The 17,029-nt window shown below is 35.8% G+C and overlaps 1 protein-coding gene across 1 annotated transcript; it reads left to right on the top strand.

Moving 5' to 3' along the window:
• Window positions 1-442: 442 nt before the first annotated feature.
• LOC132548033 (homeobox protein 2-like) lies at window positions 443-16,534 on the top strand. The gene is made up of 5 exons (XM_060211852.1): window positions 443-520; window positions 13,332-14,435; window positions 14,659-14,853; window positions 15,033-15,997; window positions 16,087-16,534. The coding sequence occupies exons 1-5, from the start codon at window positions 443-445 to the stop codon at window positions 16,532-16,534; spliced, it is 2,790 nt and encodes a 929-aa protein (XP_060067835.1).
• Window positions 16,535-17,029: the final 495 nt, after the last annotated feature.

Raw genomic sequence — 17,029 nt, 5'->3', positions numbered from 1 at the left:
ACACCATCATTACAAAATAACACATACATCCCGGTATCGGAAGGTAGACACCATCACTACAAAACAACACATATATCCCTGTATCGGAAGGTACCGACTATCACTACAAAACAACATATACATCACTGAATCGGAAGGTACCGACCATCACTACAAAACAACACAAACATCCCTGTATCGGAAGGTAGACACCATCACTACAAAACAACACATACATCCCTGTATCGGAAGGTACCGACCATCACTACAAAACAACATATACATCCCTGTATCGGAAGGTAGACACCATCACTACAAAACAACACATACATCCCTGTATCGGAAGGTAGACACCATCACTATAAAACAACACATACATCCCTGTATCGGAAGGTAGACACCATCAGTACAAAACAACACATACATCCCTGTATCGGAAGGTAGAGATTATTTCTTCGAAAACATGAGAATCGGTCCATTTGTGGATATTCTTAAAAAAGGAAAACTCGAGTTTAACGACATTTTTAGATCTGCACCTAAGGTATGAATTCGTAATTATTTTATCTACTTGTATATATAGATATATATATAGCAAAACAAACAAACAAATACGCACAATAGTGATTCCTTCTTTAAAAGACAAGTTACACGCGTCATGGACACACAAGGCTAGACAATGTAGCTTTGAGGCGCCAACTGGGACCACAGCCCCCAATCTTCGAACACGTGACCATAAAACTCACTTACATGGCTTCTTTGACAAGGGGATGAAAACTTGACGCACGTGCATGACTACAAGGTATAATCCATTAGTAACACGTGACCGCTTGACGTGACTTAGAACATGTGACCAAGCGGCTAGAAGCATTTTGTTTCCGCGGTGGACCTGATCTATCCCTGATCGGGTTGTGAGGAACATTCAAACGTAACACTGTCTCAGCCTGTGAGATAATCGTGACGATGTTACCTCCCACATCAAGTGCTCTCTTTGATTTCTGTATAAAATTTCACTTAATTTCTAATGTTTTTGTAAAGAACATGTTGTTCAGAAGGTTCTTTCATCTTTCATTATTTGACATAAAATGTTTCGAAGGAAGAATTGATTAATTAGATAATAAAAGTATTACCAGTAACGTTTGTTGTAGTAGTCTGAAAAAATAAACCGCGCGCTTCAGAAACATTTCCAATATAACGAAAATCTTTATAAATCGATATCTAAGGGTTAAATATATATACTCAATATTTACAGCAGAAGGTACTGCCATATCTAAATTAGAGTTTGTAGTTATCTGCTTGCCGACATCCTGGCTCATCCAGTCTATATCGTGTCATACAGAATAGACAGGTTAACCTGCTATACAGGTGCCGGAATAACGAGGTATAACTACATTTATATTGTTTTATATCTGACACTAGCAGTATCACTGGGTCTCCACACACAATTTCGTACGATGTAATTGTTTCTGGTAGATCAAACTATTTAATACATTTAAATCTTCGCCATTTCAAAGTCAATGTTATGTCCCCAGATAGAAAGATCCGGGGTCATATTGTTGTTGTGCTTTCTGTTTGTTTGTCTGTTTGTTTGTCTGTTTATTTGTCTGTTTGTTTGTCTGTTGTCAACTTTAACCTTGCCCATAATTACAATGTATTTTACCGTAAGATGGTTGGGCTTTCTTATTTTTTATGTATGTTCCATGTGACAAGAGGTTTCCGGTGGTACAATGTATTAAAATGTTTGACCGTGACCTTTGACCTACATTTGGCCTATTGCTACATAAAGACATAAGTCTTTCACAAAGTGTGCCTGCAATTAGGACAAGCCTTACACAGTACAGTTTTAACGTCCCACTTCAGAATTTTTTGCAACCGCGGACATAGTGTTTCATAAACACATCTTGTCTTTCCAATGTGTTGCCGTTTCATGTACGGCAGGATGTTGACATACCAAGCTACACGCTGTGTCGTCTCTTGACTGAGTCAGCTAAGTATCTCATGGTACATGTTGTAACAATATCTATCCCCAGTTTCAGAATTCTGACATTATGAAGGTGAAAAGAGTTCATGCAAAAAGGAACCGAAATTACATTTTTATATCATTTTTGGGTTTAAGAAAATCTTATTATGAGATTGTGCTGTTAAAGATATTTTTATCCTCAAATTTAAGTTTTCTTCAATGTGATACTTCTTGTGGTGAAATAAGATGTATAAATAATTCCTTGCCTGTTATGTCTTCCTGAGTGTACATTTCTAAAATTTCTGAAATTGCAATGTATTGCAAACTTCTGACGTCACGATGGATATCGTGTACAACATTTGTATAATACTAATTGTGGAAGCTAAACAAATGATTAAAAGTGAAAAGAGATGATGAAAAAAAAGTAGAATAAACACATAAGGACATACATCTATTTACTTACAAGAAACTCTCCTGGTTGACTTTACTGTCCTTGGGGTCTGCAGCATACACTTGATACCAAAGTAAAGATGCTGAAAGGAAACAATCGATAACAATATAAAAGGACTCTATCAAAATAATTTTACATCGAAATTTAGGAAAGCCTCAAACGTTTCTCGGTCGTGGGGGATCTCCCACGACCAGGGCCAATAGTTAATTGCACGTGTTAAAATTCAGTTTTTGATGTTTCTACCGGCTTTGATAAACAGGATTTATAACTCTCTCTCGAGAATTGCCTACAGCACACGAGATGTCACAGAGCTGAAATGATCCAGACAATCCCTTGTGGTATTTTGTCAATACTTTAAAGAAGAAGAAAATAAAAGAAAAAAAAATCGATCGTCAGGTTCTAAGTCATGAATCCTTTGTTTACGGATATTGCATATGCTAGAGACTAACACTTGACGCGGAGTTACACAGATCTATGTAACCGATAGTTTAACAGGTGACAGAGATATAAAACTACCATCCACTTTTAGGAATTCTTCAAAACATATTCATAAATTTATCAAAAGTGACATATTAACACATATACATAAAAAAAGTTTTTAACACATTGAGAAATTTTTGCTTTGTTATTGTACTGTGATAAAAGAGTTGTTGACGACAGCGCTGTATCGAAAATATCTTATAGTTCCGAGCTCTACTGTAACTCAGAAAAAATATTTACGTTTTCATTTGATAATTACATATTGTATCGTAGAAGCCATTAAAACACAACAACGCGATTCTATATTTCTCAACACTCCCTGTAACATCTGCCACTGCCCAGTGGAGGTTACTCACCCCCTGTAACATGTGTCTCATATATTTTGAATTCGAGACTCTTTAATTTTGTGTACTATGTATAGAAATCCACCTGTAACCTGTATCTAACCCTTGATTTTTATTTTTAGAAGTTCCATCCACTTTATAAGTTACATAATTCTAACAGTCATGCTATCAGAAGACTATAAGTTATTGACAAAGTCAGTATTTCTAGTTATATATTTTGTACCTGTCATCTATCTCTTTAAAAAAGGTCTAATGCTGACGGAAAACTGATAAACGTTTCAGATATTCGTTATCCCTGAGTTCGTCAATAATAACGTTTTGGGTTTAATTATGTGAAGTGTTTTAATACCACAAGGTTTTCAATGATAGCGAAAATTGTTAAGAAAAAAAATAGCACGACGGTTCGATCACTGTTACGCTTGTATTGGTATATTTTAATGAAATGACAACACAGTTGATGTGATGATATTTTAAGTCGAACCGCTAGGCAAGAAACACATTTGACAAATTGACCTGAGCTGATCAAACTCCAAATAGTAAACAGATGATATTGTTTATGAGAATTTTGCTTTGATATCAAACTTTGAAGCCATAATCTTCTTATAAACTTCGCGTGATCAAAGGGTTCTGAAAAACAACACATCACATAACTATGTCATTCAGTGCGGAAATGTGAAGGAAATCAAAATGATAAGCCCCAGCGGGCCACGCATTATACCCCTGTTGATTCTCAAAACCAAGCTTCAAAATGATATGAGTATCTATAGATATATGAGTACGGAAATGTAGGATTGTATAAATCAAAGCAAAGATACTGTATTTCTTTTCAACAAGGCAGCATTGCGATAAAAAAAAATCTGCGTTAAGTCACAAAAAAATGTTGCTTCCGCTGTAGAGACAAAGCACGCTATTGTCTGGATCTTCCAGACGCTTAAATGAATCGACAGCAAGAGTCTGCCTGACCTGTTGACCGTTCCGGAGATACGAAAATACGTCTATCTATTTCACAGTATGTTTTATTGTCGTATTCAAAGGGAGAGCGCTATTTCTGGTATATTGGGAAGAAATAATTTATGTTTGAAACAAACGCCGTTTCCGCACGGTGTGCCTTGTAAATCCGCCGAGTATTTCGTTTGTAATTCGTAATATATGTCTGGAGCGGTCAGACAGTTCACCACAGTAGTTTATACAGACCAGGAGTTAATTTCAAATCGTATATCTCTTTATATAGCCTAATTTATCATCGACATTGTGTGATACATCACTTTTCAGCAGTTTTGAGATATGCGGATCAAGAAGTGTCGCCATAGCCAATACAGAGATTATTTGAACAATCATGAATTCTATGAAATTACAAAGCATTAGCATTATCAGAACATGGATGTTGAAAAGACGTTTATTCATCCTAAATAGTTGCAGATTAAGTATTTAGTTAAGTTTAAACAAAAATTGGATCCAATATTCAGCAATATTACGTATACATATATTGCAGATGGATTGGGAAAAACTTCGTGCTTATATCAAATTGATACCAGGAACTGGAAACACCTTACTTAAATGATAAGAACAATAATAAAATTTAACGATTGACGTATATACATGTGGAGAATCGTGACTCTCTGAGTACACATATGTAAGTATACGCAATCGTATCTTAATGTACATTTCATGTCTATTTCCTGTCATTCAGTCTGTATCTTAGCATCAAATTCGATTCGACTCGAAACCCTGAGCCGTATTTTAATTTGCTTTTGTTTTATGTAGGTCACTTAGTTTCTATTCATGTTACTTTATGGTTGTTTAATTTAAATATGAGACAGGACAGCCGGTAACATTTCTCTATGCAACACAAAAGTTTAAAAATAAATGGTTTGTCGTGTTCGTTATACATTGGCATATCGCCTATATACGGACAAAATACTATATTACATATTACAATTTTTTGATCGTTTCGTTACATGTGGTTTAATTGTAACTGATCTGGTCCATTAAATAGAACAGCGTGTCTCAAATATCATGGCGCGTACGAGAGAGAGAGAGAGAGAGAGAGAGAGAGAGAGAGAGAGAGAGAGAGAGAGAGAGAGAGAGAGAGAGAGAGAGAGAGAGAGAGAGAGAGAGAGAGAGAGAGAGAGAGAGAGAGAGAGAGAGAGAGAGAGAGAGAGAGAGAGAGAGAGAGAGAGAGAGAGAGAGAGAGAGAGAGAGAGAGAGAGAGAGAGAGAGAGAGAGAGAGAGAGAGAGAGAGAGAGAGAGAGAGACTTCAAATGATTATAGGTATTATGGATTTAGATTTAGTATTCCCAAAATATTTTAAATTCATGAGGTTAAATCACACTCTGAAATTAATTTCGAGACAAACAATTTTTCCTAATGTTTGGCTTGAAATATATTTCTGTTTTCTAAAAGACGATTTAAATCAAACCTGGAGTATCATTACCGTCTGAAATCTGAAAGAAAAAGAAAACTTTCCTTGGTATGAAAATGATCCTATCTGATACTTTATCTTTTCCCAATATAGAGAATTATCAAATCACGCTGACATTTCCTGTTTTCAATGTAATTTACCACGTTTTTAAATTAATTTTATTGAAAGAATTCCGAAAATCAGTCGACAATCTCGTATCATTCTAAAACAAAACGGATTGTAGAGCCTGACTTAAAAATAAGTTAATTTAATTGGTGTCAATAAAACTCAATAAAAATAAATAATCTTGTGATTATTTCAACAAACTCAATTTATACATCTAACATCTTTGTAATGACCCAGCAGTGTTCACTCTATTGAAGATCTCTTTCTATTTTGCAAATGTAGAATTTTATCTAAATCACAATTGATGCAATTTTACGAGGAAAGTTTACGTGAAAGTCTTAAAATAAATCACTTTTTATCGAAAGAATGAACACATAGTAATGGAATAAATGCTTTTTTTTTATAAAAACGATTACCTTATTTAGTGACAGTTAGATAGAAAATAACGTTTTGTTTTCATAACTGCTTCTATGCAATTTTGTTACTATCGCAATAGTTTTTGTGTGTGAAATGGAATTTTCTGTTCTAAGTAGAAGACAATCTAGTTTGCAGTGGAACAGCTATCGCTTAAGCCGTCCTTGTGATAGTTTGCGTTGCTCCATTTCCGCCTCCTATCGTTAAAACATTAACTAGGGGCAGTAACTCTGATAGGGCGGAAATGGAGTCGTTATCACTTATCGATTTTGAGATTTTAAGACAGGAAACTTTTCTTATCAGTTAGTGTGGACAGTAACTACAGATAATTATTCGATATCACCAGAAAATGGACAGAATTTCCTAAAAGGTATCCTGATGAAATGTTACTCCCGCTTGTGTATATAATTAGTGTTTTCTTTGCATTAGTGAAAATGCTTTACCACCCAAACTTTCGAAGCTATAATTTTGCTTTAGGAATTCGATAATTTTCTTTAAAATTACACATGTTTTCATTAACACTATTTCAAATTTTGATTTCGAAAGTATATTATATAAAGCGATTCAATCATATTTATTTATTATCAGTTTTAAAAAAATCTTTGTATGATTGTGATATTTTGAGACTTCAAATTCCTTATGTATTAGCAATAACTTATTGTATAAAAATGATATTCTTCAATTTCAAACGATGTCGTTGTTCTGTGTCTATCACAGACGTTGGTGTCGTTGTTGTGTGTCTATCACAGACTTTGGTGGCGTTGTTCTGTGTCTGTCACAGACGTTGGTGTCGTTGTTGAGTGTCTATCACAGACTTTGGTGTTGTTCTGTGTCTATCACAGACGTTGGTGGCGTTGTTCTGTGTCTATCGCAGACGTTGGTGTTGTTCTGTGTCTATCGCAGACGTTGGTGTTGTTCTGTGTCTATCACAGACGTTGTCTGAGTCGTCACTCATTCCATCTCGAACTTGTTAATTTGATAATTCATAGAACAACACACAAAATCTCTCTATGTGACTATACATTGTATAACTTACACAACAAACATGTCAAGTAAAAAGTGTCTCTGTTCTGAATGATCAAAGTCTGTTGACAACATAACTGTATGTCACCGTCTCTATCAATATCATGTTGGCATGGCGGGTACGATCAGACTATCAGCATCTAAATCACCCTCAGTCTCTTAAACGTATCTTAAAAATCTCTTTACAAACACTGTGCATTGTGTTATCGTATGTTAACCCTTTGTGATGTGATACTTTATAAAATATCGAACACAACACTCAAACACATTGTATGATTTTATCTTCATAGTTCATGTCCTCTAAAGCTATTGAATAGCATAGACTGTGTTACCTTCGTAGTTTTTCTGATCTCCGGCAGACGTCGCTTCGTAACTACAACGACAGGTCAGGGCTGTTAATCCTGTCATTTTGATTGGCTGATATTTATATTTACCATGGAATATTCCTTTACAAGATGGCACTTTTTGGTAAATTTGCAGTAAATTCAAATGTATCTTGTAACTTACATATAAAGTCTAATGAATACCACAACTTTATTCCGGTTCTGGAATGATGATTCGGAAAATTTTTGTCCGAGTAACTTATCTGCTTTTAACATGTTTTTTTTTTTATGGATTGTTTGTTTTTGTAAGTTTGATGGGTTATCAACCCGTGAACACCTGAGATAATTCTAAAGCGGAAATTAGTTTAAGATGCTGGCGGCGTCCTTAATGAACAACATACGGGAGATCCGTCGCATGCCACTTAGAGAAAATTCCGAGAATCAGAAATCTATTTTTCTTTCCGTTTTTCTTCAATCACGACTTCTCTGGATATTGTTAACAATAAACACAAAGATAAATAGTTTAATTGTCCTCAGTGTTTTAGTTCTAAGGTAGAAACGCTGTTATAATCGGAAGAATTTATATTGAAATAAAGTTTCTGTATTGACAACAATAAGCAGCATGTATGTACTGTCGAATTAGATTCTTAACTGATATTTAGAAATAACTTTTGCCCGAAGAAAAATCAATTATTGCTTAAAGGTGATTTATCATTAATGTGATCCAGTTTGACAGATCTCGGCCTCGATATTCTGTTATCCTGTTAAGATACACGATTTAGTCTTATATCATTCCCGCATACAGATTTAAACGACTCACTTATATAATTTGGTAAGTCAGGTGCTGATCGATTGCATAAATCAGAAAGAAAGAGGGAGAGAAAAAAACTCATAAAGCTGATAATCCAAATGTTGAATTCCGTAGCGTTTTGAAGAAAATAAATCTATGAAAAATGTTTAAACATCATTTCACTTGAAGAGAATTAAATACCCGGTCACGTATGTACGGAAACCTGCATTTGTCTAAATAATAAATTACCCTATTTGTCTTCGTTGTGATTTTTCTGATTGTAACTTCAGTATGCTACATAGTAGGATTCTGATTCAGGAATAGTTAGGAATTCCAGGCATTTTCATACTTATCACTACAATTATAGAAAAGCATAAACATTTGATAAAAAATAGGATTTTAAAACATTTAATGAATATTTCTCTTAACAATCATTGAGCTTTCAAAACATGCTTTATATATATTTACAATGTGTATATCTACACTTGCAATTTTGTATCACTATAAAACCAGATTACATGTTCACAACACTAGCATTGAAACATTTACCTTTAAACTTGCGTATGAAAATGTTATTGGAACTACTTTTTGCCAAACACATGGATATGTATTGTTTTTAGTTTACTACATATATCAAATAAGACAGAAATGTAAACATTTAAATTTTAATCAGATTAAATATGATAAGCCACGAAAATGTTGGGGTTTTTTTTCACGGAGGAAAACTTCCAATTTGTTGTGAAGAGTCACCAGTGGCTGTTCTACCTATTAAACCCCCTCCTACCTATAACCGACTTTTTAAGACTTATTACGTCACCCACTAACAAGGATTACTCCATAGACTATTTTGATGAAAAGACATTCACGTGTAGATATAGGGGCCACAATGAATACATTCCGAGAGGAATTGCTCCAATCCCTATAAGCACATGGAAGAAACGAAAAATGTCAGATTTTTGGAGAGGGAGTCTATTCCATTTGTTGGTATGAATCTAAAAGTAGATTTTTAGAATCGACGTCAGCAATTTTTTGCGTTCTGTTAACCGTGTGCTTGCTCGACGGAAAGGAAAACGTCCTATTATTGGTTTGAAATACATGCTCTACCATAAGACAGGATTGGTAAGGTTACATAGACAGTTAGTCTACCACGAAAACAAGACGCGCAGTATCTTTTTTTTTTTTTTTTTTTTGATGATAAGCATGTTTATATATTGAAAAAACTACAGGTCTAATTCAGAACAGGCTAGTTTTTTGCGGTAGGCTTGTTTTCAAGTATTTAGGACAGACGAAACATATTGTCTTTGCGATTCTGTTTTTCATCTTTTTATGGGACAATGGCGCTCATGAATATGTATAACACGTGGTTTTATTACAAAGTGCAGCTGGGTCATTCTAATACCGTCAGTTAAGCCGGACAGATTTAAGTTAATTCTGCACCATATTGTTTTAGAAATTGTGTCCGTTAATATAACTAAAAAAACTCAAAGGTGTATATTTGTTTAATGTGTTAAAACAAATTCTGTGGGGGCATCTGTGGTAAAACAAATTTTGTGGGGGGATCTGTGGTAAAACAAATTTTGTGGGGGGATCTGTGGTAAAACAAATTTTGTGGGGGGATCTGCTCAAATGTTTTCATTTTAACTTTTCAAAGTAAGTTTTTTTCAGGGGAGATAATTCAAACGCGCACATATGTATGTGGCGTTTTAGTGTATTTCGTTATTCAATGACGTTATATTTTCAGCGATCATACGACTACACTGTAAATACAAGTGTTTTCGTGGTTATTCGTATAACGGTATGATGACTGTAGAATAGATTGATATTAACCCCGACTCCTCCACCGAACTGGCCACTAGTCTTAAAAATTATTAAAGTTCTATCTTCAACACCATAGCGAGGTTCATTAAAAAAAATGATGTAACAACATATTAGTTAAAAAATGAAACTGTCGCATAGCTGTGTTAAATTTAGATGTTCAAGCATAAACGACATCGCGCCATTTACTTAACAACAAGTCCTAGTTGCTTATGTCTAGCCTTTAACACAATGAAGAACTGGAATCTTGCAGCCATGTTCAAGACAAACATCATTCCCAGAATCAACACGAAATCGGAACTGGATTTTGTTTTGTTTAAAAAGGAATGCCATTTAGCTTATTCAAAGAAAAAATATCTAATGCTAACAAGAGTTTATTGGTATTTCTACTTCATCTGATGAACGTAAATGCATTGAAGACAAACGGATCCTGTCCAGTACAAATCATTGATCATTATCTGACTACCAAATAAAAGCCATTGATGGTAGCTGTTCATTGAACAGATATTCAAGACACTTGGCGACATCGGGAAATTCAGCGATTACTGTAATTGGTACCTGGGTGTGACAAAACGATTCTGATATTGCTAGTTTAAACTTTGTCAAATGGTTCCTTGTTAACTGCATTCGAACTTTTATTGTTAGCATTATCGTGGAATGAAACTTCAAACTCCTGAAGTATTGCTCATCGTTTTCGTGTCTGCTTAACTATATGTATAATTTGTTGTCACGTTTTATCGTACATGGAAACATGTTTTAATTAGCTTTAGTTTGGTATTTTCTTTTGATTTTCTGCAAGCCGGCCAGGAATCAGACAATTTCCTGATGGCACTCTGTCAATAAACTGTTATTTACATTTTTCACCAGTTTTTTTTTTTTTTCATCTAAAAACGTGACATTATTTCCTTGAATTGGCTAACAACTTCCGGAATTGGCTAACAACTTCCGGAATACCTTGGCTGATTATCCTGGTATTTTTTTTCATAGATCTCTGTGAATCTATCCTTGTTCATAGTCTAACCCTTATATACCAATTTTACTTTGAAGTAAGATTGTGTTTATGTATTGCAGAACCTAATTCGGCTTTTTTTATCTCAACTTTTGAAGGGCCAGGAAAGGATACGTCATGATCACGTGGTCTAAGAATACCGGCGTTATCGTCATTGCGGACAAATATACAAAGTGAAATCGCTTCGTCCTCGGCGTTACAGTAGGTCTATGTGCTTAAAGGCCCAGAATACACCAACAACACGACCTGTTAATATAGAAGGCCAGACTCGACACGTCCGCAACATGAACGCATTATTCTATCTACAGTAGAATGTCGGAACACACGCAACCTTAGATCGACCTATAGACTAATATGGCACCCACTATCTCCGTATCTGTCTTATATATCATACATTTGTTTACACACTTCTATGTACAGATACGTCAACACCTATTAAAACAAGTTATGTTTTTAAAGATATATAAAAAAAAGTTGTCCAATATTCTGGCGTAAAGCCGTAACGGTTATAGTGTTTTTACACGGAAAGCTATTTTGTCCTATTTAAAAGTTTGAAACAGTTTAGAAAACTGTAACATGAATTTTGCTTTTATTTTGTATTCTAATTCGAAAATTATTCAAAGAGTTATTGATATATTATTTTGTCAGCTTTCTATAATCCAAGCAATCAAATATATATATATGAAAAAAGAAGCTTCTGTTTTGTCTTTTTGGAAGAGTTAACACCCTTTACTTTTCATGGGACAGTTTTCTCAGTTTTCGACTTAATTCTCCTAATCTTGTAGTTTTCTTATTTTATATTCTTCGTGGTGTTTTGGATTTCGTAGTCCTGTTTTGGATTTCGTAGTCATGTTTTGGATTTCGTACTCATGTTTTGGAATTAAAATCCGTAACTGTGTTAGTGCTTTAATTATGCTTTAACATACAAGGTATGATCTCAATATTTTTATCTCATTTTTTGAAAAAAAAATAAGATTTATTTTCATAATAACATTTAAACATGTTTTTGCGTATTTAAAGTGACTAAAGTTTATAAGGCTATAAAGCAGAAAACGCGCACTCTTCCGGAACACCTGGTCTTATTCTCCGTATATTTTTTTCCGTGTAAATTTTTCTTTTGTTCATATTTTGCCGTAGTTTTATTGAATTTCAGTTTGGATTATGATGATATTGGCATGTTAATATTTTCTTGTTTGTTCTATGTTGTTTAAACAATGATGGACACATTTTTAAATACTTTGTTTTTATCTTACAGGTATTTTTTTGCATGGGATAGTGGGATTCATTACTATGAGTAAAGACATATAGATAGACATATTTTTTTAACAAAACAAAATTTGTACAACAGTTATCGACCGTCCCAGCAATCATAGCTTTACAACAATGTGCTATCCCTTTCCACCGGAAGTGCAGCAAATTCCAACGTCTGGAAGCGATAGGATCATGACAAGACAAGTCCTCCTAGATATTAAACCGGAAATGACGAAGGCTGGCTTCCATAAAACGATCGCAGCGATGTTTTTTTTATTTTTTGTTTAAGCCAGGTATGATGGCTTATTAGCCAGTTTGCGTCTGGCGTTTTATACCGACATGTTGATGGAGCCAGGATCATCGACTACCAAACACACTATCACGCGACTACTAGTTATAGTACCGAGACACTCTCGGGAAATGGAGATTCTTCTTTCTTTCTTAATATTTCTTTCTATCTTTTTCCTATCTTTCTTTCTTTCTCTCTTTTTTTCTTTCTCTTTTTCCTTCTTTCTTTCAAATATTTAAATATACATTTATGCTTTTATACTGATAATAACAATTTGTTACAGTTTGCTGGTGAAATAAGTGAAAATCAGGTTGACAACACTATTATCATATACTATCATCGTTAGCGGTGAAACAGCTGCTATTCTTTATACCAACAAGAGCGTTGACTTCCAGTAAAACAAAGAATATGATTCATAAATCAAAACATGGTAACAGGTAATAAGTATGTTCTTTTCTTAAATGTTCAATCAACACTGGAGAGGTCGGACATTTTTCGATCCAGTGATATATAAATGATAAGTGAGCTTGTTATAATAATGAAAATAATAGAAAATAGGAATGAAATTCAAACGGGGTAACTCTAAACGGGGTAACTCTATACAGGAAAACTCTAAACGGGGTAACTCTAAACGGGTAACTCTAAACGGGGTAACTCTAAACGGGGTAACTCTATACAGGATAACTCTAAACGGGATAACTCTAAACAGGGTAATTCTAAACGGGATAACTCTAAACGGGGTAACTCTAAACGGGGTAACTCTATACAGGATAACTCTAAACGGGGTAACTCTATACAGGATAACTCTAAACGGGGTAACTCTAAACGGGGTAACTCTATACAGGATAACTTTAAACGGGGTAACTCTATACAGGATAAACAGGGTAACTCTAAACGGGGTAACTCTAAACGGGGTAACTCTAAACGGGGTAACTCTATACAGGATAAACAGGGTAACTCTAAACGAGGTAACTCTATACAGGATAAACAGAGTAACTCTAAACGGGGTAACTCTAAACAGGATAAACAGGGTAACTCTAAACGGGGTAACTCTATACAGGATAACTCTAAACGGGGTAACTCTAAACGGGATAACTCTAAACGGGGTAACTCTAAACGGGGTAACTCTAAACGGGGTAACTCTATACAGGATAACTCTAAACGGGGTAACTCTAAACTGGTTAACTCTAAACGGGTAAGCTCTAAACGGGGTAACTCTATACAGGATAACTCTAAACGGGGTAACTCTATACAGGATAACTCTAAACGGGATATCTCTAAACGGGGTAACTCTAAACGGGGTAACTCTAAACGGGGTAACTCTATACAGGATAACTTTAAACGGGGTAACTCTATACAGGATAACTCTAAACGGGGTAACTCTAAACGGGATATCTCTAAACGGGGTAACTCTATACAGGATAACTCTAAACGGGGTAACTCTAAACTGGTTAACTCTAAACGGGGTAACTCTATACAGGATAACTCTAAACAGGGTAACTCTATACAGGATAACTCTAAACGGGGTAACTCTACACAGGATAACTCTAAACGGGGTAACTCTAAACGGGGTAACTCTATACAGGATAACTCTAAACGGGGTAACTCTAAACGGGATATCTCTAAACGGGGTAACTCTAAACGGGGTAACTCTATACAGGATAACTCTAAACGGGGTATCTCTAAACGGGTTAACTCTAAACGGGATATCTCTAACCGGGGTAACTCTAAACGGGGTAACTCTAAACGGGATATCTCTAAACGGGGTATATCTCTAAACAGGGTAACTCTATACAGGATAACTCTAAACGGGGTAACTCTAAACGGGTTAACTCTATACAGGATAACTCTAAACGGGTAACTCTAAACGGGATAACTCTAAACGGGATATCTCTAAACGGGGTAACTCTAAACGGGATATCTCTAAACGGGATATCTCTAAACGGGGTAACTCTAAACGGGATATCTCTAAACGGGGTAACTCTAAACGGGGTAACTCTATACAGGATAACTCTAAACGGGGTATCTCTAAACGGGTTAACTCTAAACGGGATATCTCTAACCGGGGTAACTCTAAACGGGGTAACTCTAAACGGGATATCTCTAAACGGGATATCTCTAAACAGGGTAACTCTATACAGGATAACTCTAAACGGGGTAACTCTAAACGGGGTAACTCTATACAGGATAACTCTAAACGGGTAACTCTAAACGGGATAACTCTAAACGGGATATCTCTAAACGGGGTAACTCTAAACGGGATATCTCTAAACGGGGTAACTCTAAACGGGATATATCTAAACGGGATATCTCTAAACGGGGTAACTCTAAACGGGATATCTCTAAACGGGGTAACTCTAAACGGGGTAACTCTATACAGGATAACTCTAAACGGGGTAACTCTAAACGGGGTAACTCTAAACGGGGTAACTCTAAACGGGATCACTCTAAACGGGATATCTCTAAACGGGATAACTCTATACGGGATATCTCTAAAAGGGGTTATTCTAAATGGGATATCTCTAAACGGGGTAACTCTAAACGGGATAACTCTATACAGGATAACTCTAAACGGGTAACTCTAAACGGAATAACTCTAAACGGGATAACTCTAAACGGGATAACTCTAACCGGGGGGATATCTCTAAACGGGATAACTCTATACGGGATATCTCTAAAAGGGGTTATTCTAAATGGGATATCTCTAAACGGGGTAACTCTAAACGGGATAACTCTTAACGGGGTAACTCTAAACTGGGTAACTATAAACGGGGTAACTCTAAACGGGATATCTAAACGGGGTAACTCTAAACGGGATATCTCTAAACGGGATAACTCTAAACGGGGTAACTCTAAACTGGGTAACTATAAACGGAGTAACTCTAAACGGGATAACTCTAAACGGGGTAACTCTAAACGGGGTAACTCTAACTCTAAACGGAATAACTCTAAACGGGGTAACTCTAAACGGGATAACTCTAAACGGGATAACTCTAAACGGGGTAACTCTAAACTGGGTAACTATAAACGGAGTAACTCTAAACGGGATAACTATAAACGGGGTAACTCTAAACGGTGTAACTCTAAACGGAATAACTCTAAACGGGGTAACTCTAAACGGGATAACTCTAAACGGTGTAACTCTAAACGGGATAACTCTAAACGGGGTAACTCTAAACGGGATAACTATAAACGGGGTAACTCTAAACGGGGTAACTCTAAACGGTGTAACTCTAAACGGAATAACTCTAAACGGGGTAACTCTAAACGGGATAACTATAAACGGGGTAACTCTAAACGGGGTAACTCTAAACGGAATAACTCTAAACGGGTAACTCTAAACGGGTAACTCTAAACGGGTAACTCTAAACGGGATAACTCTAAACGGGATAACTCTAAACGGGATAACTCTAAACGGGTAACTATAAACGGAGTAACTCTAAACGGGATAACTATAAACGGGGTAACTCTAAACGGTGTAACTCTAAACGGAATAACTCTAAACGGGGTAACTCTAAACGGGATAACTCTAAACGGGATAACTCTAAACGGGGTAACTCTAAACTGGGTAACTATAAACGGGGTAACTCTAAACGGGATAACTATAAACGGGGTAACTCTAAACGGGATAACTCTAAACGGGATAACTCTAAACGGGGTAACTCTAAACTGGGTAACTATAAACGGGGTAACTCTAAACGGGATAACTATAAACGGGGTAACTCTAAACGGGGTAACTCTAAACGGAATAACTCGAAACGGGGTAACTCTAAACGGGGTAACTCTAAACGGGATAACTCTAAACGGGGTAACTCTAAACGGGACAACTCTAAACGGGATAACTCTAAACGGCGCTTGCATGTTGTAACAGTTGAAATATGACGTCACAGGTCTTCAGATAGGTACCTTAACGCATGTTTTTAACACGAGTGAACTACGTGTACATACAATTCGACATACAAGGATTAATTAATTTAACTTCATTGGATGTGAAAAAACCAGCACCAAGACAACACAAAATCGAGGCTTTTTCAAGGTGTAAACAATGTATTGACTCGGCTGATGAAATGTGAAATTCAGACAGATCATGTACATTAAACATCGGTTTGGACTCTAGTGTTGATCATGTGATGTCCCCGTCCATCCCTTATTGATTAATTCCATGCATTTGTACAATTTACAATTCTAACACTAAAAGCTATGAACATCAGAATTTTTAAAATTAGTTTTTCATTGTCCATTTCCATCACACGGAATCAATTTTGTCTGGTATGTATAACGGACCATGGTGAAGAATTCACCGTTTTGCTGGTGACAACAACTTCTTTACTTTTACAAAAACTTGATCAGATGGCAATTTCAGCGCTGGATAACCAA

The sequence above is a fragment of the Ylistrum balloti genome, unplaced genomic scaffold, assembly GCF_031769215.1.
Source record: "Ylistrum balloti isolate Yb309-2 unplaced genomic scaffold, AGI_CSIRO_Ybal_v1 Utg369998, whole genome shotgun sequence".
Taxonomy (NCBI): Eukaryota; Metazoa; Mollusca; class Bivalvia; order Pectinida; family Pectinidae; genus Ylistrum; species Ylistrum balloti.
Note: the sequence above shows the minus strand (reverse complement) of the source record. Positions and strands in the feature narration are given on the sequence as shown.

Excerpts from the sequence above, each read along its gene's own strand:
- LOC132548033 (XM_060211852.1), top strand. The coding sequence starts at position 443 with ATGAGAATCGGTCCATTTGTGGATATTCTTAAAAAAGGAAAACTCGAG. Across the intron at positions 521-13,331 it reads TTTTTAGATCTGCACCTAAG|GATAACTCTAAACGGGATAA; the intron begins GTATGAATTCGT and ends AACTCTATACAG. Across the intron at positions 14,436-14,658 it reads GGGGTATATCTCTAAACAGG|GATAACTCTAAACGGGGTAT; the intron begins GTAACTCTATAC and ends AACTCTATACAG.